Source organism: Electrona antarctica (assembly GCF_951216825.1).
Source record: "Electrona antarctica genome assembly, chromosome: 12".
NCBI classification, from domain to species: Eukaryota; Metazoa; Chordata; class Actinopteri; order Myctophiformes; family Myctophidae; genus Electrona; species Electrona antarctica.
Genome location: NC_136793.1, coordinates 6,346,969 through 6,372,630, shown reverse-complemented (window position 1 = coordinate 6,372,630; position 25,662 = coordinate 6,346,969). Strand labels below are relative to the sequence as shown.

The following is a 25,662-nucleotide window of genomic DNA, read 5'->3' as shown; positions in this document are numbered from 1 at the left end:
ACAGACACACACACAGACGTGATCTGCTGGGTCTCATAGTAAATGCTCACTGCGTTCGCAATCACTGCGTTCGCAATTATTACGTTTTTGCACTTTTTGACAATAAATATCAGTCAAAAGATTTAGGGGCCCGGGCGGTTAGCTCAAACCGCCTGGGCACCTACTAGGCTACTGAGCCAGCCTGGCGGCATGCCGCGGGTTCGACTCCCAAAATCCAAATCCTGGAAACAATCCGGGAAAAAAACGGATAAATATTTTGCTAGCTTACCTTGGTCTCGATTTTATTATATCGCTAGAAGCTCCAAAAAGCGTTCATATTTTGTGTGAGAGACGGTTGAGAAGCAGAAATGAAGCGCTAGTATATCCATCAGATCCAAACCACGGAGGATCTGATGGATTAGCCCTGGATTAGGAGAGACGAGGCATTCTTTCTGCCGCGCTAACAGCTAAGTGAACGGTAAGCTAATATGACTGCAGAGTGACGCATACGGTGGCCGAGAGTCGGACAAAAAAAAAAAAAAAAAGGAAAAAACAATTCAGAATATTCTTCTCTCGCCTGGTATCATTGAGGATGCGCTAGGACGTCTACACACGTCCATGCATTGGACGTGTGTAGACGTCCTAGGACGTGTGGACACGTCCTAGGACGGAATGTGTTAAGCATTGGCTAAATGAAATGACTAGTACACTTCATCTTGAGAGAATAAGGTATTTCCTGAGAAACAGGGAGAGACAATTTGATAAGGTTTGGCTGCCCCTAATGTCCATTACTTGAGTAGAAACAATTAATAGACAGGATACCACTGATATGGTTGACTGTACGCCATTTTCTTCAGATGTTTTCCATGAGCATTTCATCATCTTACTATTTTATTCTACAGAGTGGGCAGCATGGGTGGGAGGGTTGAGGGTTTTCTTTCGCTTTTTGTATTTTTTCCATTCCTTTTTTTTGTTCTCTATAAAAGAAAAATGTATTTCATATCATAATGTTTGTGTAACAATTTATAATCTGTTCTCAATCAAAACCTATTTGACAAAAAAGAAAAAGCCCCAAAAAGGTCAGTAATAGCCAGGTGGTTTATGTCAGACTCTCCAAAAATCGGGATATGCAATTAATTATACATGATTGATTGGACCCAGAAATGTGACATAGGACCTGCTCTAACTTTCTGGTGTAAAAAGGGGACATCGTTTATGTCCTTCAATCTTCAATCCAATTCACAATTTTACCTTCAATGGTCAAATACTGACAGGATTATATTGTAGATTACTGGTACTGTATTTTTGTGTTACCTAATGTGTTGCCACCTGCCAGATTGCTGTCCACTAAGCCCCCCTCTCCTCCCCCTCCCCCCTGCCACCATCTCTTCTCCATTTAACCCATTTTGGACTGAGGTCGATTAAAAAAAAGTCTTCTAAATCCTAACATTTTTCTGAAAAACCCATGTTTCTATGTCAGTGGTGCTCAACCTTTTTCAGGTCAAGGACCCCCAGAATTATCTCTATTGGGCAACGGACCCCCATCTCAAAATATGTAGTTCCAGGGACCCCCCAGAAGCCAATATTTTAGTTAAAAATGTTCGCTCTGAAATATATATTCAAAGATTTGCGCCACATTTTCACAATTTTTCAAAAATAACGGACCTACAAGCTCGTAGCGCGCCACTCGGTGGCGCGCTATGAGCTTGTAGATCTGCTATTTTTCAATAGCTAAAGTATAACAGAATGGGTTAATACTTCACTACCGTCACTAAAATTGTGAGTGAACACTGGACGGTTGAATCTATTCAACAGAAAATCGCAAACCAAGTTCAGTCCAAAGATTGAGAAGAAGATTGTGATGAGACAAACACATGATACTGTAGAAAGCCTGATGTATACATGTAGAGCCTTATACTGTACATCAGGGGTTCTCAACCTGGGGGTCGCGACCCCTCGAGGGGTCCCGAAATTATTTTGGGGGGGGGGGTCCACAAATTATTATTAAAAAAACAACTGAATGGCTGGAAAATGGAAATTCAGCATCTACATAGTACAAGGTTCAACTTTATTGTCAACAATACCAGTTACAGGGTAAAAGGCACGTGAAATTCATTGTGCGTTAAAAGACCATACAACAGCTACTAGCTCTAGCTCTAGTGTCAAATAATCTGTATAAAGAACTAAGTGCAGGTTAAAACTAACATCTCTCAGGTGCAAAAATGCAGAAGGCCTTAGACATATGGCCATATAGTCCGGGCCTTGTAGTGTTCAGTGTCTGTTACACTAGTGCATGCATAAACTTTCCTTAATGATTATATCTGGTTCCAGTATTCATTTATGATGTATTTTCTCTATTATTAAGGTTATTGTGGTGGTGAATTTGTATTGGCGGTGGGGATGGGGGCGTGGCGGGGGTCGCGAGACACGGCCAAAGCATGTTCGGGGGTCCCCACTAGCCAAAAAGGTTGAGAAGAACCCCTGCTGTACATTGTCGAGTGTTCAATACTAAAGCTACAGTACTATAGAGCGTCGCAGTCCCGCCCCCTACCAGGGCCCAGGAAATGATTCTCTTTTCATTTTCCTCATAGACATTTCAGAAAGTATTTATTTAAAGACGTTTACGCCGCGGACAAAGCCAACAAACACAATTTTTCAGGCCAAACAAAGAATTAGAAAGTAGAAAAAAACAGCAGGTTACAACACTTTTTTTGTTGTTTTTCTTCTATGTAATTATTTGTTTGGTCCAAAATATTGTGTGTGTTGTCATGAATTGTCACGACTCGAGTTGGCTTCGTACGACGCTTAAAAGGTCTTTAAATAAATATTTTTTGAAATGTCTATGAGGAAAAATGCATTGTGATTAATTCCCTGGGCCTGGCGTCGTCATGAAAGGGGGCGGGACTGCGACGCTCTATACAAGCTCACAATGTTTCCGCATTACGCCAGGCGTTGGCAGGCCAGGGCAGATATTCCATTTCCGGCGCGCGGCACTGACGTACGTCGGGAGCATGAAGTAAGCGTTCGAATGTTTACCAAAGAAACGACCACATTAATCAAAAAGGTCGTCGGGGGCTTACCAGGATAAAGTCCGTCTGATAGGTGGAGAGCATGAAGACTGACACGTGCTGTTGGGCCAATGGGGCGATCACCGACCTGGCGATCTTGGTCACGCCCACGGCCTGCGAGCTGCTGGATGCGTTGCCGTTGGAGACCACGTTGAGGGGCAGCCACACGGACCCCTCCACCTGGAGGTCCTCCGAGGCCTGGAGCTCTGTGGGGGGCCAACGGGACAACACAATGAACACAATGAGGGGCAGCCACACGGACCCCTCCACCTGGAGGTCCTCCGAGGCCTGGAGCTCTGAGGAGGGCCAACGGGGCAACACATTAACACAATGAGGGGCAGCCACACAGACCCCTCCACCTGGAGGTGCTCCGAGGGGGGGCCAACGGGACAACACATTAACACAATGAGGGGCAGCCACACGGACCCCTCCACCTGGAGGTGCTCCGAGGGGGGCCAACGGGACAACACATTAACACAATGAGGGGCAGCCACACAGACCCCTCCACCTGGAGGTCCTCCGAGGAGGGCCAACGGGGCAACACATTAACACAATGAGGGGCAGCCACACGGACCCCTCCACCTGGAGGTGCTCTGAGGAGGGCCAACGGGGCAACACATTAACACAATGAGGGGCAGCCACACAGACCCCTCCACCTGGAGGTCCTCCGAGGGGGGCCAACGGGACAACACATTAACACAATGAGGGGCAGCCACACGGACCCCTCCACCTGGAGGTGCTCCGAGGGGGGGGTCAACGGGACAATACATTAACACAATGAGGGGCAGCCACACGGACCCCTCCACCTGGAGGTCCTCCGAGGAGGGCCAACGGGACAACACATTAACACAATGAGGGGCAGCCACACAGACCCCTCCACCTGGAGGTCCTCCGAGGGGGGCCAACGGGACAACACATTAACACAATGAGGGGCAGCCACACAGACCCCTCCACCTGGAGGTCCTCCGAGGGGGGCCAACGGGACAACACATTAACACAATGAGGGGCAGCCACACAGACCCCTCCACCTGGAGGTCCTCCGAGGGGGGCCAACGGGACAACACATTAACACAATGAGGGGCAGCCACACGGACCCCTCCACCTGGAGGTGCTCCGAGGGGGGCCAACGGGACAATACATTAACACAATGAGGGGCAGCCACACGGACCCCTCCACCTGGAGGTCCTCCGAGGGGGGCCAACGGGACAACACATTAACACAATGAGGGGCAGCCACACGGACCCCTCCACCTGGAGGTGCTCCGAGGGGGGGCAACGGGACAACACATTAACACAATGAGGGGCAGCCACACAGACCCCTCCACCTGGAGGTGCTCCGAGGGGGGGGTCAACGGGACAATACATTAACACAATGAGGGGCAGCCACACGGACCCCTCCACCTGGAGGTGCTCCGAGGGGGGGCAACGGGACAACACATTAACACAATGAGGGGCAGCCACACGGACCCCTCCACCTGGAGGTGCTCCGAGGGGGGCCAACGGGACAATACATTAACACAATGAGGGGCAGCCACACGGACCCCTCCACCTGGAGGTGCTCCGAGGGGGGCCAACGGGACAATACATTAACACAATGAGGGGCAGCCACACGGACCCCTCCACCTGGAGGTGCTCCGAGGGGGGGCCAACGGGACAATACATTAACACAATGAGGGGCAGCCACACGGACCCCTCCACCTGGAGGTGCTCCGAGGCCTGGAGCTCTGAGGGGGGTCAACGGGACAACACAATGAACAATGAACATAGTCAAATAATATTCTTTTTGCTTTTATTTTATCCCATTTTGACCTGGGAACGATTCTATAAATGCCTTCTAAATCCTGAGAGTTTTCAGAAAAACCCTATGTTTCTATGTCAGTCGTTCTCAAACATGCGTGATGTAAATAGCCTGCAGCCCTCCCACTGCAACCTGGAGAGGCATAACATGACCCTGCTATTAATACCACTACTGTTTACAGACGTTTAACCTCTTTGGACCTGAGGACCACAAAATGCCTTCTAAATCCTGACCGTTTTCTGAAAAACCCTATGTTCGTTCTCAAACAATTTCATGTGAAGGACCCCCAAAAATATATGTATTTGGCCGCCGACCCCCATCTGAAAATATGTTGTTCCACCCCCCCCCCACACACACACACACACACACACACACAAGCAAAGATATGAGTTAAAGACGTTCGCTGTAAAAGCATTATATTCAAAGATTTACGCCACATTTTCACGATTTTTCAAAGATAGCAGACCTACAAGCTCATAGCGCGGCACTCGGTGCCGCACTATGAGCTTGTAGATCTGCTATTTTTCAACAGCTAAAGTATAACATAATGCCTAAAACCCCAAGAGGGGCTCCCGTTCAGAATGGGTTAAAGACTAGGCCTACGTTATGGGGGTAAACCGATACACATGTGTGCACTGCACACATGGCTATGCGCACGCTGGAACGCACACAAATACATTCCCAATTTCCCGTACACACTATGCGAAGAGGGCTGTGCGCGTGTGTATGTGTGTGTGTGTGTCACGGTTCAACTGGGGTCATCTTCATCGTGTCGTCATCGTGTGGCCCACCAGGAGGATCAGGATTCTGAGGTTGCCATGTTGTCGCCGTCAAAGCAGAAAGCTCTTATCTTCATATTTCAACCTTATATGAATGGAACCTGCTTCCATTCATATAACAAGGCTCCATTTTGTCACGTGTCTCTCAAAAGTAGTGAAAATAGCGGATGTAGAAGTTCCTGTCTCGTCTGCCAGTGACGGTACGTTGAGCCGAAATAGATACGACACCCCAGACTACTGGCCCGCAGGGCCTGGGGAACGGTGGGTAGCTACCAGGGATTTTAGTACGAAACCGAATAGGGAGAAGTAACCTTTTCTCCACCTGGTGCTGCTATCCTGCTGAACTTTTGAACCCCATCTCAGAATAAAATCACTAAGAGTTACCGTCAGACTTGATTGCACTTGATTGCCTTACAAACACTGGCCGTGCGGGCGTCTAAGCACCACCCACGCTCATATGACTGTGAATGTGAGGCTCCGGGTGGGCGGGCGGCCTCGTAAACACATCAAGCGCCTCCTATTCCCCCATCTGAGTAAAAACCAAGGACTATCTAAAGAGGACGAGAAGCGAAGACCGTACGGTGGACGCCATGTTGCTCCCTGGAAGGAAAGAAACACGCGCAGTTGAGACCAGGAAGTTGTACATGCACAAATGTACAACTCTGTAAAATTGGTAACCTGACTCCGCCAAATTGGTAACCTGACTCCGCCAGATGGGGCAGCAGAGAATACACTGGGTTCCCCCCTCCTGCTCCCATCTGGGAACTCTCAGGCAGACTTGATGCTCCGGCCACCAAACGGCCTGGCCAATCAGTGGCAGCTAGAGGCGGGATCAAGGCATACACAGTGCTGCCTTGATCAGACCAAAGTGTCTGACTGTACTCTGTTGCTGTTTGCATTTGTGTCTAATAAAGTATAATTAATCAATCAATCAATCAATTGATGAAAAAAAAGAGAGAAAAGGAGAGCTGCTCTACTACACTTCAAATGAAAACTGTTCTGGTTGACATCATTTGTCAGAGACAACTCCTTTGTGGCTTTCCAGCATCAGCTCTCCCTTCTTAAAATAGACAGAGACACAGAGAGAGAATAGACTCAGTAAGCCCTGAGGCCGTGTATGTCTTTCACACATCTGTGAAATAAGCCAATGTTTGGATGATAAATAGAGTGGTGTTGGGGTGGGTGCAATAAAAAATAACAATTAGTATACCATGAGTCGACTCGTAAAAATCCATTGTGTAAAAATGGAACTGTGAGGACACATCTCTACACTCTTAGAACTGTGAGGACGCATCTCTACATCTCTACACTCTTAGAACTGTGAGGACTCATCTCTACATCCTTAGAACTGTGAGGACGCATCTCTACACTCTTAGAACTGTGAGGACGCATCTCTACACTCTTAGAACTGTGAGGACGCATCTCTACACTCTTAGAACTGTGAGGACGCATCTCTACACTCTTAGAACTGTGAGAGCGCATCTCTACACTCTTAGAACTGTGAGAGCGCATCTCTACACTCTTAGAACTGTGAGGACGCATCTCTACACTCTTAGGACTGTGAGGACGCATCTCTACACTCTTAGAACTGTGAGGACGCATCTCTACACTCTTAGAACTGTGAGGACGCATCTCTACACTCTTAGGACTGTGAGGACGCATCTCTACACTCTTAGAACTGTGAGGACGCATCTCTACACTCTTAGGACTGTGAGGACGCATCTCTACACTCTTAGAACTGTGAGGACGCATCTCTACACTCTTACTGAGGACACATCTCTACACTCTTAGAACTGTGAGGACGCATCTCTACACTCTTAGAACTGTGAGGACGCATCTCTACACTCTTACTGAGGACACATCTCTACACTCTTAGGACTGTGAGGACGCATCTCTACACTCTTAGAACTGTGAGGACGCATCTCTACACTCTTAGAACTGTGAGGACACATCTATACACTCTTAGAACTGTGAGGACGCATCTCTACACTCTTAGGACTGTGAGGACGCATCTCTACACTCTCAGGACTGTGAGGACGCATCTCTACACTCTTAGAACTGTGAGGACGCATCTCTACACTCTTAGTACTGTGAGGACGCATCTCTACACTCTTAGAACTGTGAGGACGCATCTCTACACTCTTAGGACTGTGAGGACGCATCTCTACACTCTTAGAACTGTGAGGACGCATCTCTACACTCTTAGAACTGTGAGGACGCATCTCTACACTCTTAGAAATGTGAGGACGCATCTCTACACTCTCAGGACTGTGAGGACGCATCTCTACACTCTTAGAACTGTGAGGACGCATCTCTACACTCTTAGGACTGTGAGGACGCATCTCTACACTCTCAGGACTGTGAGGACGCATCTCTACACTCTTAGAACTGTGAGGACGCATCTCTACACTCTTAGTACTGTGAGGACGCATCTCTACACTCTTAGAACTGTGAGGACGCATCTCTACACTCTTAGGACTGTGAGGACGCATCTCTACACTCTTAGAACTGTGAGGACGCATCTCTACACTCTTAGAACTGTGAGGACGCATCTCTACACTCTTAGAAATGTGAGGACGCATCTCTACACTCTTAGGACTGTGAGGACGCATCTCTACACTCTTAGGACTGTGAGGACGCATCTCTACACTCTTAGATCTGTGAGGACGCATCTCTACACTCTTAGAACTGTGAGGACGCATCTCTACACTCTTAGGACTGTGAGGACGCATCTCTACACTCTTAGAACTGTGAGGACGCATCTCTACACCCTTAGAACTGTGAGGATGCATCTCTACACTCTTAGAACTGTGAGGACGCATCTCTACACTCTTAGAACTGTGAGGACGCATCTCTACACTCTTAGAACTGTGAGGACGCATCTCTACACTCTTAGAACTGTGAGGACGCATCTCTACACTCTTAGAACTGTGAGGACGCATCTCTACACTCTTAGGACTGTGAGGACGCATCTCTACACTCTTAGAACTGTGAGGACGCATCTCTACACTCTTAGTACTGTGAGGACGCATCTCTACACTCTTAGAGGACGCATCTCTACACTCTTAGAACTGTGAGGACGCATCTCTACACTCTTAGAACTGTGAGGACGCATCTCTACACTCTTAGGACTGTGAGGACACATCTCTACACTCTTAGAACTGTGAGGACGCATCTCTACACTCTTAGAACTGTGAGGACGCATCTCTACACCCTTAGAACTTTGAGGATGCATCTCTACACTCTTAGAACTGTGAGGACGCATCTCTACACTCTTAGTACTGTGAGGACTAGGGATGCCAAACGACTCATATTTGGCCAATCGATAAATCGAGGCCGCAAATCGACGAGTCGATCGACTTTTTTTCCTATTTATTTTCCATTATTTTTTATTTTTTTATTTTTGTTGTTGCTGCGCAGCAGTTGAGGAGAACGCAACTATACATTCCTTTAAGCAACACAACTTCTGCAGCTGCATCCATATGTTTAGAATTTGCATCAATGATCAAAGCCCAATAATAAAAAATAAACTTTATTTTGTAAACAACGACACTGAAGGAGCAGCGGCGCTATCGGCTGCTATGCTATCAGCTAGTCCCAACTCAAGTGTCTGCAGCAGCCTGTCACAAGTCCCGTAATGAACTGATACGGGACGCACGTTGTTCCGTATTTTAATGTCGGGTCGGGGAATAAATACAGTATGAATGACGGCGGGATTTATTTGACAACGCTGTCCAAAGAGTGCTCACAGCTCAGAACAGAGCGGACCTGTCTTTGAGCGTGAGCAATGAGATGCGAACCTGGGGTCTGGGGGCTCAGAGCTGCAGCCATTGGCTCATGATACGAGCACACGACCAATGGGACAGAGCATTCAGTGTTGCTAAGATACCCTCCCCCTTCACCCCACACCCTTGGACGATGGCGCTCTAACTGCAGCCAGGGCATGCATGTGAGGAGACAGGCGCAGCACAGCAGTGTCACACAGACAAACACGTACCTCTCCCATTTGGAAAACATTTGAAACAGTAAAGTTTATAACGTTTTATAATAAGCCATTACAAAAAAATAAAAAATTAAATAAAAACGATTTTTCGACTCATACGTTTTTGAGTCGCGGAAGGCATGAGTCGAAAATCGAGTCGATTTTCAACTTTTTTCAACATCCCTAGTGAGGACGCATCTCTACACTCTTAGTACTGTGAGGACGCATCTCTACACTCACTCTTAGAACTTTGAGGACGCATCTCTACACTCTTAGAACTGTGAGGACGCATCTCTACACTCTTAGAACTGTGAGGACGCATCTCTACACTCTTAGAACTGTGAGGACGCATCTCTACACTCTTAGAACTGTGAGGACGCATCTCTACACTCTTAGGACTGTGAGGACGCATCTCTACACTCTTAGAACTGTGAGGACGCATCTCTACACTCTTAGTACTGTGAGGACGCATCTCTACACTCTTAGAGGACGCATCTCTACACTCTTAGAACTGTGAGGACGCATCTCTACACTCTTAGAACTGTGAGGACGCATCTCTACACTCTTAGGACTGTGAGGACACATCTCTACACTCTTAGAACTGTGAGGACGCATCTCTACACTCTTAGAACTGTGAGGACGCATCTCTACACTCTTAGTACTGTGAGGACACATCCCTACACTCTTAGGAGTTAAATTACCAGTCCGGATTTTACAGTGTGGGTGTTTTACCTTTGAATCCCTCTTCATCAAGGACAACGGTGTAGTTCTCTGGTGTCTCTGTCAGACTGAAGAATTTGCACCTGAGACACAGAGAGAGAGAGAGAGAGAGAGAGAGAGAGAGAGAGAGAGAGAGAAAAAAAATAGTGTGAACACCGTTATTCTTTAAGCAGAACCAAACAGAAACAGATTCAGAGCCTTAAATACAGCGGTTTGGGACCGTCAAGATGTTCTCGATAGCGAGCCAAGCCCAGCTCTATGGCAACCCCCCCAAACTACCTCACAGAGGTGGGGGATCCCATGAGAGCGGATCACTGCTTCAGCCAGCACACCCACAACTTTAGCTGTGTGTGCTGTTATGTATGTGCACGTGAAGACCCATTTAGGGCTGTCACGATTACACATTTAGTTTTTTTCAACCAAGGTTCATGTTTTAGGTTGTCATTAGAGAAAGTAAAGGATGAGTGTTCTTTTTTTTGCTGCTTTCTTTCGTTTTAGGGATTTTAGCTGTTTTTGACAGGGGGGCTAAATAAATATGATTTTTTTTTACAAAATCTTATACGTAGCAATTTATTTTTTTATTATTTAATATAGTCCTACTAGACCCCAAGAAATTACATCTGGCCACAAAAGATCACAGGATCTACTGAATGTGAAGGTAGCCTACTGGGGGGAAGCCACAGTGTGTGTCATAGGCTCAATATGTCAGTTTGACACATTCAGCAGATCCTGTGATCTTTTGTGGCCAGATGTAATTTCTTGAAGTCTAGTAGGACTATAGTAAATAATAAAAAAACTAAATCGCTATAACATTTTGTAAAGAAATACATATTTAGCCCCATGCTCGAATGCCCCCGCCACCCTGTCAAAAACAGCTAAAATCCCTAAAACGAACTCTAATAACTCTAATAACCTAAAACATGAACCTTGGTTGAAAAAATAACTAAAGTTGTCCTTGTCCACGAGTAACACAAATCACACAAATAATTGTTTGTGGCATTGAACATTGGAACATATGAATAAAGAATACCTTTCGGCAGATTTGTGACACATTGTAAGCCATTTCAGCTCTTTTAATGTATGAAAAATGTTCAACCTGGAAACGATTATGACAAAATAATTGCAATCATCTCAAATAATTGTGATTAGACACTTATGTTAATAATTGTGACAGGCCTAACCACTGCTTCAGCCACCCACAACTTTAGTCGTGTGTATGTGCATTGTGTATGTGCATTGTGAAGACCTCTTGTCCATATCCTTTGTGTCAGAATCAGGATGCATGGCCCGTGAAATTATCATGACTAAAAAGCCGCACGACACGACACGACTCGCCGAATAAAGAGATCTGCAAATCTCTGTGAACTTGTAGATCGGTTATTTCTTGCATGAGTTGATTCCATGTTGATTGCGTTCGTTTAAATTTTAAACGATGATCTTCTCTTCGGGGCTGAAACTTTTAAACTTTAAAAGTTTCAGCCCTGAAGAGAAAATCATTTGCTTTCAAACACTGTTGCTGGGTCTGGTGAACAATGTTCAATGTTTTTTTTTTGTGGGGGGCTGTTTTGGGTTGTTTGGTTTTTAACCCATTTTGGGCGGGAACCCCTTTCGGTGTTAGCATTATGTTATGCTTTAGCTATTAAAAAATAGCAGATCTACAAGCTCATAGCGCGCCACCGAGTGGCGCGCTACGAGCTTGTAGGGCTGCTATTTTTGAAAAATCGAAGAACCACTGACATAGAAACATAGCTTTTTCAGAAAACTGTCAGGATTTAGAAGACATTTTTAGAATCTGATCTCAGGTCAAAATGGGGTTAGGCTGAAATGCTTCAGTTTTCATTATGTTGTCAAAGACTCTGAACCATCCATCATTCACATGACTGCATTGTGTGGCTCAAGCTTACTAAAGAACTCTGTGTTAATCTGTCCAGTACTCCAGTCACACTCAGTATGAAACCAAAAGGACCCCTTATACAGGTTTTGGTTACATTTTGTACACTCGGGCTTCGTACACACATATGGTAAATGGTAAATGGTGCATTTATATAGCGCCTTTATCCAAGGCGCTTTACATAGATTGTGCATTACATTCACCCATTCACACACACATTCATACACTGATGGCAGCGGAAACCATGCAAGGTACCAACCAGCACATCAGGAGCAATTAGGGGTTCAGTGTCTTGCTCAAGGACACTTCGACACTAACTCTGGGGGAGCCCGGGTACGAACTGGCGACCTTGTGGTTACCATCCAGAAACTCTACCCCTGAGCCACCGCCGCCCCTATCAGACGAACATGCTCTGTGCTGTCCGTGTTTCATGGCCGCCTCAATGCTTTTCCAATGGAAGTTCAAGTCACGTGGTTTGACCAAACAGATTGGTTCTTTATGTGTGTACGAAGCCTCAGAGTTAAATAATGACCACAGAGGGTTTTACTGTGTGGCATCATGCGGGTGTTCATGCTCGAGGCAGCTGTAGCAGGATTAGGCGTGTCAAATAATATCTAAATACTGAATCATCAGTCACATGACCACCAAACCTTTTTTTCACATTTTCATCAATATCATTGCAGAAAGTAGCAGATCTACAGATATGCCATTTTCCCAGAAATGCTCACCACAGAATAGGGATGCTAGATTTCAAATGGTTTAAAGAGGATAAACTCTTCATGCTGTACGCTCCCTGGCCTTTAGACACAACTCAACTCTCAAGACTCTGGGGCGGCTGTGGCTCAGGGGTAGAGTGGCTGGATGGTAACCGCAAGGTTGCCAGTTCGAACCCGGGCTCCCCCAAAGTTGGTGTCGAAGTGTCCTTGAGCAAGACACTGAACCCCTAATTGCTCCTGATGTGCTGGTTGGTACCTTGCATGGTTTCCGCCGCCATCAGTGTATGAATGTGTGTGTGAATGGGTGAATGTAATGCACAATCTCTGTAAAGCGCCTTGGATAAAGGCGCTATATAAATGCACCATTTACCATTTTACCATTTCAAGATCCTTGTTTTTGACAAGTGGCAGTGTAGCCTTTTTACGTTTTTAGGATTTGCCACAAGTGAGCTAATTCAACAGGGTAACATCCTTTTGGTTCCCCTGAAACCTTTAACAAGATGGCGCTACTCCACTGCACATGCCTCTCTTCTTGCCCTACAATGCCTGGCAGTGGACACTGGCCTCTGGGCACTGGCCTCTGGGCACTGGCCATACATCCTCTGTTTGATTGATTGATTGAAATATGTATTAACAGTTTGCAGAATTACAGTACATTTCAAGCACAAACTCAATACAAAGACTGTTAACTGTGAGTGGACGACCCAATTAAGCATTACACTTGTTTACAAGAGGGTCCACCTTGTTCAATTCATCAAACATTTAGAGACGTACGAATAGACACTTCTATATAGTCAAAGAACAGAACAGGAATTCATCATAAGGGAGGTAAAAAGGGAAAATAAACATATACAGTGAGGGGAAAAGGGGGTGGGCGGTGGGGATTCAGATTTTACAGAGGCCAGTTTCGAATTGCAGCCGTCCGTAGGTGACCTTTGAGAGCGGTTTTGAAGGAGTCAAGGGATTTGCATGTCTTAATGACTGTTGGTAGGGCGTTCCACATTTTGGTGGCATAGGAGCGAAAATAATTTAGTCCCTTGTTTGTGCCGAATCTGTACTGTACCTATCAGTCAGCTGAAGCTATTACAGCAGAATCCTGTCTGGTGGGGTGATACGCCCCAACAGCTGACTCAGCAGAAACTAACTAATCCCTGCCATGAGAGTTGGGACAATCAATCCAAACAGACAGAGAAACTGTGCAGAGGCAGAGAGAGAGAGAATACAATAACGCCACCAATCAACCCTCGTGTCCCGATAGCCTCCCTCCTCTTCCTGTTGACCCTTCACCTTCCCCTGCTTGCTACTTCCTGCTGGTAGCTCGTGCCAAGCGTCTGCCTTGCCAATGACAATGATCAGGTGAAGGTCTGTGTCCGATAGGATGACTCGGCATGTCCTCAAGCAAACTACAATTACAATTTACAATTTAGGCATTTAGCAGACGCTCTTAATCCAGAGCGATTTACATTAATCAATAACAAAAGCATGGCATACATCACATATATAAAAAAGTAGTTATCATGAATCATGCATAAACTAAGAACGTAACAGTGGAGTATCTATGTAAACTATACATACTATACTATATAATATATTATACATGTGTACTATGAAGTGCTATGACTACATAAAATGCAATTCTAGAGCTGTCTACGTAACAAGCGATAAGTCTACATAATGTGCTATCTAAGGGGCTAGGCTAGGGCAAGTGCTACGGGCCATGGTGGAAACTAAAGATTCATTCTGAGAAATGAGGCCAAACATGGAAGTACGCACAGCTGTTGCAAAGTCAAACACTATAAACTATACAAGACTTCATACTTGGGTCTGCATGATCTTAAAGCCTTTGAGGGCAACAGACTCTTCCGTTTTTTTCTGTTGTGGTTTCCTGTTTTGTGCATTTATTTATTTATTGCACAGACAGACACCAACTGATTGTTACGTGACGTTCAGTTTGTCACAAGCATTTCTGTCTGAAAACGGGTAATAATTGTCATAACCCATTTTGGGCGGGGACCCCTTTTGGTGTCAGCATTATGTTAAGCTTTAGCTATTGAAAAATAGCAGATCTACAAGCCCATAGCGCGCCACCGAGTGGCGCGCTACGAGCTTGTATGTCTGCTATTTTTGAAAAATCAAAGAACGACTGACATAGAAACATAGCTTTTTCAGAAAACTGTCAGGATGTAGAAGACATTTTTAGAATCTGATCTCAGGTCAGAATGGGATAAATACAAAACATGAGCATCGCCCCTCACATCATTGTGGCATGAATATACCACTACAATAACTATAGTAAATACAGTTTGTGAAATATGGCGTGATCACTTATAGTTGTATGTATGCCACAGTTCAAGAACTTTGAGTAGCACACACAAAAAACGTATTCTTCAATATTTTCCTCTAGGGTAATTATTTCTCCAAGGATGAGTAATACCTACCGTATGTCTCTATAGCATTATTTACTGTGGATTTGTTTGTGATTTTGGCCCTATTCTGGTAGCCTCATTTGCATTTCTGCTAAGGGGTGTAAAAAAAAATCGAGATCGAATTAGAATCGCGATTCCCGTTATGAACGATTCAAAATCGATTCATAATTTCCAAAAATCTTTTTTTTGTTTTTTTTCTGCTTACAGTTAGTTTTCACTACATTGGTGTTTACTCTAATCACAGTAAACATCATGTCTTCAGTCATTTTCAAGTTACTGTAGTCAGTACTAGTCACTTCAGATCAGCACAGCTGTATTGTATTGTAGTATTGAATCGAGAATCATTTTGAATTGACAATCGTTTTGAATCTGGAAAATAAATGCTTTAGAATTAAAAAAATGCTTTAGAATTTAAAAAAATAGCGCGCCACTCGGTGGCTATGAGCATGTAGATCTGCTATTGTAAATGATTTTCAATGATTTGCACCACATGTTAATGATTTAAAAAAAATAGCAGACCTACAAGCTCGTCTGCTATTTTTCAATAGCTAATTTTCGATTTTGAATCGAATTGTGACCCCAAGAATCGGAATCGAAACGAATTGTGGGACACCCAAAGATTCACAGCCCTACTTTCTGCCCAATATTATCACCATAGACATAGAAAGGTAGACGGCTAGATGCCACATTCTCCGCTGCAGTTCATTGGAGTGACATGTATCTTATGGAGGTCACCACTTTTCCAAGGAGAGTTGGAAGAGTCTTGTTCGCCTCAACAAGCATCATCCCCGGTGCATTTCCTTCACTGTATCGAAAATATCCATCATTTTCATTATTATTGTTAGGCCTCCCGTTTTCCTTTATTATTAGGTCTAGTTTTTTGTGAGTTTGACTCACTTTATGCTGTTAACCCATTTTGACCTGAGATCAGATTCTAAAAATGTCTTCTACATCCTGACAGTTTTCTGAAAAAGCTATGTTTCTATGTCAGTGGTTCTTAGATTTTTTAAAAAATAGCAGACCTACAAGCTCGTAGCGCGCCACTCGGTGGCGCGCTATGAGCTTGTAGATCTGCTATTTTTCAATAGCTAAAGCATAACATAATGCACACCAAAACACCAAAAGGGGTTCCCGCCCAATGTTGCTTACCTAGTTCTACTTTTACCTCCTTGTAAGAGCTATTTCTCCACCCTGCCTGCTTAGCGATTTAATTTCTGTGTATTTACAATACACAACTATTAGGAAACAGTGTGGAGATTGTTGAAATAAAACCAAGCTGACAAAGTAAGTAAGAAGTAAGAGGGTGGTTCCATTCTCTTTTTTTGAAACTGCTGCTGCAGCTGAGGAAATGTGATAAGCCGAGTGCAAAGTGATGTTGTTACACGTGCACGTCGACACCATGGGCTATCATAGCACCGTCTTCAGCCCAGGGACACCAAAGGAGTCTGCTGCCTTACTGCCTTCACAGCTTACAACAGCCCAGCCTTTGAGGTGATTTCAGGGGGACCCCCCCCCCCCCCAGAAGCAAATATTTTAGTTCAAAATGTTCGCTCTGAAATATATATATTCAATGATTTGCGCCACATGTTAATGATTTTTCAAAAATAGCAGACCTACAAGCTCGTAGCGCGCCACTCGGTGGCGCGCTATGAGCTTGTAGATCTGCTATTTTTCAATAGCTAAATTATAACATAATGTTTAAAACACATTATGTTATATGAGGTGATCTCAAGGTCAAGGTAAACTTTATTGTCCACAAGGGAAATTTGTCTTGGGCTTTCACCCCAGCTACAGCCACACATAACACAAACACAAACAAAAATACATTACAGAGGAAGAAGACACAACATTACACAATTGCACACATGATGTGGATAATCTAGCCTCACACAGTTACTGCTGTTTCAGAGCCTCATTCAACATCTTAGTTGATGCTGATACTGGTGATTTCTTAAATCTGATGTACTTCCACTTTCTGCGTTCTGCCCAATCTCTCACAGGCTTCTCTCTTTTTGGAACAATGGAAGGTTTTACTGTGCAACTCCCTGCAAGGGGGCCGGCATTGTGTAAACAGCGGGAGTGAGCGCCCAAACCTTTTTGTTGTTCCTCCTAAATTTAGTGTAGCCAATTATTTTTAACCCATTTTTCCTCCCAATTTTAGCCATCGTGCCAAATTACCCTCCCCACCACAGCCACTGCTGTTGTACCCTACAAGCTCACCTGCCAGTGAGGAGCCTCTCTGAATGATCTTCTACAGGGAGCGTGTTAATGCTTCAGGGTTTTAATTAAGATGCTGGTCCAGGGGCAACAAAGCAGGGTGAGAAGTGTATTAGTGTATTTTTTTAATACTATATAAATAAATGGTGCATTTATATAGCGCCTTTATCCAAGGCGCTTTACATAGATTGTGCATTACATTCACCCATTCACACACACACATTCATACACCGATGGCGGCGGAAACCATGCAAGGTACCAACCAGCACATCGGGAGCAATTAGGGGTTCAGTGTCTTGCCCAAGGACACTTCGACACTTCCCCCCCCCCCCCCGCCCCTTTTTCCCCTCACTGTATATATTTCTTTTCCATTTTTACCTCCTTTATGATGAATTCCTGTTCTGTCTATAGAAGTGTCTATTTGTACGTCTCTAAATGTTTTGATGATTTGAACATGGTGGACCCTATTGGAAACAAGTGTAATGCTTAATTGGGTCGTCCACTCACAGTTAACAGCCTTTGTATTGAGTTTGTGCTTGAAATGTACTGTAATTCTGCAAACTGTTAATAAATTCTTCAATCAATCAATCAAACATGTGGACAGGAGGAGCCGGGATTCGAACCGCCGACCCATAGATCATTGGACGACCGACCTGCTCTACCTCCTGAGCCATCCTCCTCGGTCAAAGGCTAACGTCTTTCAATCAGTGATCTTATCTATCTCAAAGCCAACATGTCAACATTTGAGTCACTATGTGATTATCACCATTGCCCTTGTCTTGGCCCTTTGAACCTGTTGAGGTTGTGAGGTCTTCCATCAGTCTGGAAGAGGAATGCTGATTCTTGTTGTCAGCAGAGGCTTTTCCCCAATGAGAAGGCGAGAATGGCTGCGAACTGGCAAAGTGCATAAAAGCAGTAAGACAGCCCCTGCTTCACTCCTGTCTCAACTATACTGTGATGGACTCCAACTCAAGTCTCTGGGACAGATACCCGGAGACGGAGGCGGAATGCTGCTGCAGAAATGCTGTCAAAGATGCAGCCCCAGGAATAGTTAATTGACCGATTATGTGTCCCACTGATTATCGGCTGCAATATTCAGATTAATACTATGATCGCATTGGCGTTACATTAAGCCGAGTTCGCCTATTTATCATATTGTGTGCACGAATGTGCATCTCAGGAGAAGCAACAACAACTGTCTGAAAGCTATGAGATGTAGACACAGTCCCACACTTGGGTTAAGCTCACTTCTTTAGTATACCACACTCACTGTCATCTCCTTATAATTCCAGTCAGCCACATTTTGCTGTGGAACCACGCGGGTGCTGATTCTCAGCGAGTTGCGCCCTAATGAATAGCAGGGGCCTGGCAGAGGGAAACGGCTCAAATCAAACAAGGCTATTAGAGTTGTTGTGCTCCGCTGTTTTCTCAAACTAGCATGCCATGAATGCAACTGCCTCCCACCCCCCCACCATCTCAACCACCCCCCCCCCCCCCCCCCACCCCACCCCACCCGCCCGGCCCTCACCATCTCACACGCTCTGATGCACCACTAATGGAAGGAAGGGAGGAAGGAAGGACATAAGTAAGTAAGTAAATAAGTAAGGAAGGATGAAAGAAAGAAAGAAAGAATGAAAGAAGGGCCTAGCCCCTTAGATAGCACTTTATGTAGACTAAAGTATTTTAAACAGACTTACTGTATAGCATGTTACGTAGACAGCACTAGAATTCCATTTTATGTAGTCATAGCACTTTATAGTACACATGTATAATGTATAGTATAGTATAGTATGTATAGTTTTACATATATAGTTTCATGATATAGATACTCCACTGTAACTACATTTATGTATTGTATGCCATGCTTTTTGTTATTGCTTAATGTAGGGGCGACTGTGGCTCAAGAGGTAGAGCAGGTCGTCCAATGATCCATGGGTCGGCGGTTCGAATCCCGGCTCCTCCTGTCTACATGTCGAAGTGTCCTTGGGCAAGACACTGAACCCCAAATTGCTCCCGATGTGCTGGTTGGTACCTTGCATGGCTTCCGCCGCAATCGGTGTATGAATGTTTGTGTGAATGGGTGAATGTAATGCACAATCTATGTAAAGCGTCTTGGATAAAGGCGCTATATAAATGCACCATTTACCATTAATGTAAGTCGCTCTGGATTAAGAGTGTCTGCCAAATGCCTAAATTGTCTAAACTGTAATTGTAAAGAAAGAAAGAAAGAAAGAAAGAACGAAAGAAAGAAAGGCGATTCAAGAGTTTGACAAGACCACAAGGTTTGAATGAAAATGTGCACAAACAAAGCACAACACACAGGGCTGCAGTTCACGTGGGTTCAGTTCCAAAGGCCTGGTCGCTGTGTGCTTCACGTGGGTTCAGTTCCAAAGGCCTGGTCGCTGTGTGCTTCACGTGGGTTCAGTTCCAAAGGCCTGGTCGCTGTGTGCTTCACGTGGGTTCAGTTCCAAAGGCCTGGTCGCTGTGTGCTTCACGTGGGTTCAGTTCCAAAGGCCTGGTCGCTGTGTGCTTCACGTGGGTTCAGTTCCAAAGGCCTGGTCGCTGTGTGCTTCACGTGGGTTCTGCAGTTCCAAAGGCCTGGTCGCTGTGTGCTTCACGTGGGTTCAGTTCCAAAGGCCTGGTCGCTGTGTGCTTCACGTGGGTTCAGTTCCAAAGGCCTGGTCGCTGTGTGCTTCACGTGGGTTCAGTTCCAAAGGCCTGGTCGCTGTGTGCTTCACGTGGGTTCAGTTCCAAAGGCCTGGTCGCTGTGTGCTTCACGTGGGTTCAGTTCCAAAGGCCTGGTCGCTGTGTGCTTCACGTGGGTTCAGTTCCAAAGGCCTGGTCGCTGTGTGCTTCACGTGGGTTCAGTTCCAAAGGCCTGGTCGCTGTGTGCTTCACGTGGGTTCAGTTCCAAAGGCCTGGTCGCTGTGTGCTTCACGTGGGTTCAGTTCCAAAGGCCTGGTCACTGTGTGCTTCACGTGGGTTCAGTTCCAAAGGCCTGGTCGCTGTGTGCTTCACGTGGGTTCAGTTCCAAAGGCCTGGTCGCTGTGTGCTTCACGTGGGTTCTGTTCCAAAGGCCTGGTCGCTGTGTGCTTCACGTGGGTTCAGTTCCAAAGGCCTGGTCGCTGTGTGCTTCACGTGGGTTCTGCAGTTCCAAAGGCCTGGTCGCTGTGTGCTTCACGTGGGTTCAGTTCCAAAGGCCTGGTCGCTGTGTGCTTCACGTGGGTTCAGTTCCAAAGGCCTGGTCGCTGTGTGCTTCACGTGGGTTCAGTTCCAAAGGCCTGGTCGCTGTGTGCTTCACGTGGGTTCAGTTCCAAAGGCCTGGTCGCTGTGTGCTTCACGTGGGTTCAGTTCCAAAGGCCTGGTCGCTGTGTGCTTCACGTGGGTTCTGCAGTTCCAAAGGCCTGGTCGCTGTGTGCTTCACGTGGGTTCAGTTCCAAAGGCCTGGTCGCTGTGTGCTTCACGTGGGTTCAGTTCCAAAGGCCTGGTCGCTGTGTGCTTCACATGGGTTCAGTTCCAAAGGCCTGGTCGCTGTGTGCTTCACGTGGGTTCAGTTCCAAAGGCCTGGTCGCTGTGTGCTTCACGTGGGTTCAGTTCCAAAGGCCTGGTCGCTGTGTGCTTCACGTGGGTTCAGTTCCAAAGGCCTGGTCGCTGTGTGCTTCACGTGGGTTCAGTTCCAAAGGCCTGGTCGCTGTGTGCTTCACGTGGGTTCAGTTCCAAAGGCCTGGTCACTGTGTGCTTCACGTGGGTTCAGTTCCAAAGGCCTGGTCGCTGTGTGCTTCACGTGGGTTCAGTTCCAAAGGCCTGGTCGCTGTGTGCTTCACGTGGGTTCAGTTCCAAAGGCCTGGTCGCTGTGTGCTTCACGTGGGTTCAGTTCCAAAGGCCTGGTCGCTGTGTGCTTCACGTGGGTTCTGCAGTTCCAAAGGCCTGGTCGCTGTGTGCTTCACGTGGGTTCTGCAGTTCCAAAGGCCTGGTCGCTGTGTGCTTCACGTGGGTTCAGTTCCAAAGGCCTGGTCGCTGTGTGCTTCACGTGGGTTCAGTTCCAAAGGCCTGGTCGCTGTGTGCTTCACGTGGGTTCTGCAGTTCCAAAGGCCTGGTCGCTGTGTGCTTCACGTGGGTTCAGTTCCAAAGGCCCGGTCGCTGTGTGCTTCACGTGGGTTCTGCTGGGTTCCAAAGGCCTGGTCGCTGTGTGCTTCACGTGGGTTCAGTTCCAAAGGCCCGGTCGCTGTGTGCTTCACGTGGGTTCAGTTCCAAAGGCCTGGTCGCTGTGTGCTTCACGTGGGTTCAGTTCCAAAGGCCTGGTCGCTGTGTGCTTCACGTGGGTTCAGTTCCAAAGGCCTGGTCACTGTGTGCTTCACGTGGGTTCAGTTCCAAAGGCCTGGTCGCTGTGTGCTTCACGTGGGTTCAGTTCCAAAGGCCTGGTCGCTGTGTGCTTCACGTGGGTTCTGCAGTTCCAAAGGCCCGGTCGCTGTGTGCTTCACGTGGGTTCTGCAGTTCCAAAGGCCCGGTCGATGTGTGCTTCACGTTGGTTCTGCTGGTGAATTCTGGACTATAGGCCCGTTCTTTTTGTGTTTTTTAAACTGTATAAAAGGGCCTAGCTAGGGGTCTGGTCACACCAAATATCAAATGTTGTTGAGACACTTTGAAAACTGCTCACTTGAAGTCACCGTTTCAGGTTGACTCATCATTTTATAAGGTAACACAAGTCAATCATTGTGCGTGGCACGGACATGTTCAAACATATTGCCCAATGCAGGGTGACAGGAATGCAGGCAGATTGCTTAATATGGCCCAACTATAATTTATAGCTTGTTGTGTGAAACGCACTCTTACTTGTTGACGCAATTACTTTATGGGATGATAAGGCCGTTTAGATTTAGAATTCTAATCAACTGTGGCATAAGGGCAGTACGCATGGTGCATTAATTGGTGCCATAAATGTTTCTCATAGTTGCACTGGGCTCTTGAGAACGGCATGGCGCGTCTTGCTAACATGTCACAGTGTTGTGATAAAGATAAAGTGTGTTTCAACTCGGTTTAGTGCTTAATGTAATTCTTCATCTGCTCAAACTGGCACAACAAGTTTAACACAACCACCATGACATGAATGCCATCACATGGGAGAGCAGCTTGAAGCCCAGATGTTGGGCATTTTCTCCCAGTCGTCCACATTATGTAAGTCACCCAATAGGGTAATAATAAACAATTGCATAACAATGGGAGGATATCCAGGGATTAACTAAAAATTGCTACCACTGACTGCCAGCATCAGTTCCACTTCCAGGGGGACAACATGCAACCTGGATGGCCTGTGCTGTGCTATGATCTAGATTCTAGGAGAGCAAAGGGGATTCATTAAAAGTTAAAACATGTGTGGGCTCATCAAAAATGCATCACAATATTTTACCCCTGGTCCCCCTCACTGTATAATGTTTATTTTCCCTTTTTACCTCCTATGATGATTTCCTTTTGACTATATATTCGTACGTCTCTAAATGTTTTGATGAATTGAAAATGGTGGGCCCTATTGTAAACAAGTGTAATGCTTTATGGTGTCGTGTCGTCCACTCACTGTTAACAGTTTTTTGTATTGAGTTGTACTTGAAATGTACTGTAATTCTGCAAACTGTTAATAAATCAATCAATCAATCAATCAATCAATCAAAAAACATTTAAGTTGGTCATATACTGTATGGATAGAAGGGTATCTGTATGTCTCTAAATGTTTTGATGAATTGAAAATGGTGGGCCCTAATTGTAAACAAGTGTAATGCTTTATGGTGTCGTCCACTCACTGTTAACAGTTTTTTTGTATTGAGTTGTGCTTGAAATGTACTGTAATTCTGCAAACTGTTAATAAATCAATCAATCAAAAACCATTTAAGTTGGTCATTATACTGTATGGATTCAGTTTGGATATTGGTCTTGAATAAATTACACACAGCCAGCCATGATGAATTCCTGTTCTGTTCTTTGACTATATAGAAGTGTCTATTTGTATGTCTCTAAATGTTTTGATGAATTGAACATGGTGGACCCTCTTGTAAACAAGTGTAATGCTTAATTGGGTCGTCCAATCACAGTTAACAGTCTTTGTATTGAGTTTGTGCTTGAAATGTACTGTAATTCTGCAAACTGTTAATACATATTTCAATCAATCAATCAATCAAACCTCCTATGATGATTTCCTTTTGACTATATAGCTGTGTATATTCGTACGTCTCTAAATGTTTTGATGAATTGAAAATGGTGGGCCCTAATTGTAAACAAGTGTAATGCTTTATGGTGTCGTCCACTCACTGTATTGAGTTGTGCTTGAAATGTACTGTAATTCTGCAAACTGTTAATAAATCAATCAATCAAAAACCATTTAAGTTGGTCATTATACTGTATGGATTCAGTTTGGATATTGGTCTTGAATAAATGACCCTGCAAGGGTTCTAAATTCATCAAAAAACGTCCATTTCAACAACACAGCCAGCCAGCCATGCAGTAACAAAATATGGGGTCTGACTCTGGATATGATGCCCCCTTTTCTGCCTCTGTTCTCTTCTTGTGCAGCCTGCCCTGTGCACTTTATTTCCATAAGTTGTGTGTGTTGCCATATAACGAAGATACTGAAGATATAAGGTTACATGCACGTGATATTCAGCTACTACTAATATAACTTTTACAAGATAAAATCATTAAAATGTCATTCAGAAAGGAATGACACTACTAGACCAAACAATGGCTTGAATGAATTGAATATCCCCCGTGCAGGCACAGGCAGGCAGGCTCAGCATTATAAAGCAGGCATCGCCCTTATTATTATGTTTACGTCCAAATATACATTAATTCATATATTTTTACTTACCGCGTTCTGTTTCGGAGGAATATCAGTTTTATCAGCGGGTGTGTGTAATTCTCCAGACCGTTCTTGGATATACTGGTGACCCGCAGCCTGTGGTCCAGAATGTGCAGGTCCATGGTGGTGGTCTGGTGGTCTCTCTCTCTACCCGGTTCTTTTCTTTCTTCTTCCAGTGCAAACCAAACCCTCCAGTCCGTGCCGTGCATACACCACCCCGGGGTGTTGGGAACAGGAACACGGGCTGCCTAGTAGCCTTCTCTAAAATATTAGCCTAGTATCGATTGTTTTCGTGCATTAATAACGATGACAAGAAGCAAGCAGCACATTTGAATCACCTAATGCTATGCGCGTCTTGCATCAGTTCAGTAGTGTAGTGTGAGTGACGCTGGACGGCCCGGCCGGTCGGTCGGGGGAGAAAAACATCCGACGTAATCCGACTCCAGCTCCACTCAACTACTGTATATTCAAATTAAAGGCAGCCTCAGATGGGACTACAGCACACCCCCTTTTCTTAAAGCTACAGGTTACTGTCTGTAGACAGCATGTTTGTAGCATAGATCAGTTAAAGGGCCACTTCACCCCTTTTGCATGTGTGTTTTTAGATATTTCAGTATTTCAAAGTGTCCATGACTCCATGGGCTCCATGATGTCACGGACACTGCACACTGGGCTCACTTACTTCCTGCCTGGACTACATGTTGTGATGTTGTTGTCTCACAGTCTCAGTTAAGACAGCCCTCTCCCTTTCCACAAGGAGGAGCAGTGGACCAAAGCATTATGGGAATTGTAGTCCAGGAAGGAAGTGAGCCCAGTGTCCATGACATCATGGAGCCCATGGACACTTTGAAATACTGACATATCTAAAAACACATTATTACCCACACAAAAACCCCAGGAGAGTCTATCTTGTCTCCCAAACATCAACGGTAAATGGTGCATTTATATAGCGCCTTTATCCAAGGCTCTTTACATAGATTGTGCATTACATTCACCCATTCACACACACATTCACACACCGATGGTGGAGGAAACCATGCAAGGCACCAACCAGCACATCAGGAGCAATTAGGGGTTCAGTGTCTTGCTCAAGGACACTTCGACACTAACTCTGGGGGAGCCCACAGGGTTCGAACTGGCGACCTTGCGGTTACCATCTGGAAACTCTACCCCTGAGCCACCACCGCAGATCTGGTTGCAAAAGGGGTGAAGTGGCCCTTTAAGTGGTTCCCAAACTTTT

The 25,662-nt window shown here is 45.5% G+C and overlaps 1 protein-coding gene across 1 annotated transcript in view; it reads right to left on the bottom strand.

Annotated features, from left to right (window-relative positions):
- The window catches only part of castor1 (cytosolic arginine sensor for mTORC1 subunit 1), a 45,983-nt gene extending 20,865 nt beyond the window's left edge, over positions 1 to 25,118 (bottom strand). Inside the window, exons 1-3 of the mRNA XM_079516783.1 lie at positions 24,432 to 25,118; positions 10,338 to 10,408; positions 3,060 to 3,253 (exon numbers count right to left, since the gene is read on the bottom strand). Coding sequence (XP_079372909.1) covers positions 3,060 to 3,253; positions 10,338 to 10,408; positions 24,432 to 24,631 — 465 coding nt within the window. The 5' untranslated portion in view covers positions 24,632 to 25,118. The remainder of the gene's footprint in view (positions 1 to 3,059; positions 3,254 to 10,337; positions 10,409 to 24,431) is intronic.
- Between the last annotated feature and the right edge of the window lie 544 nt (positions 25,119 to 25,662).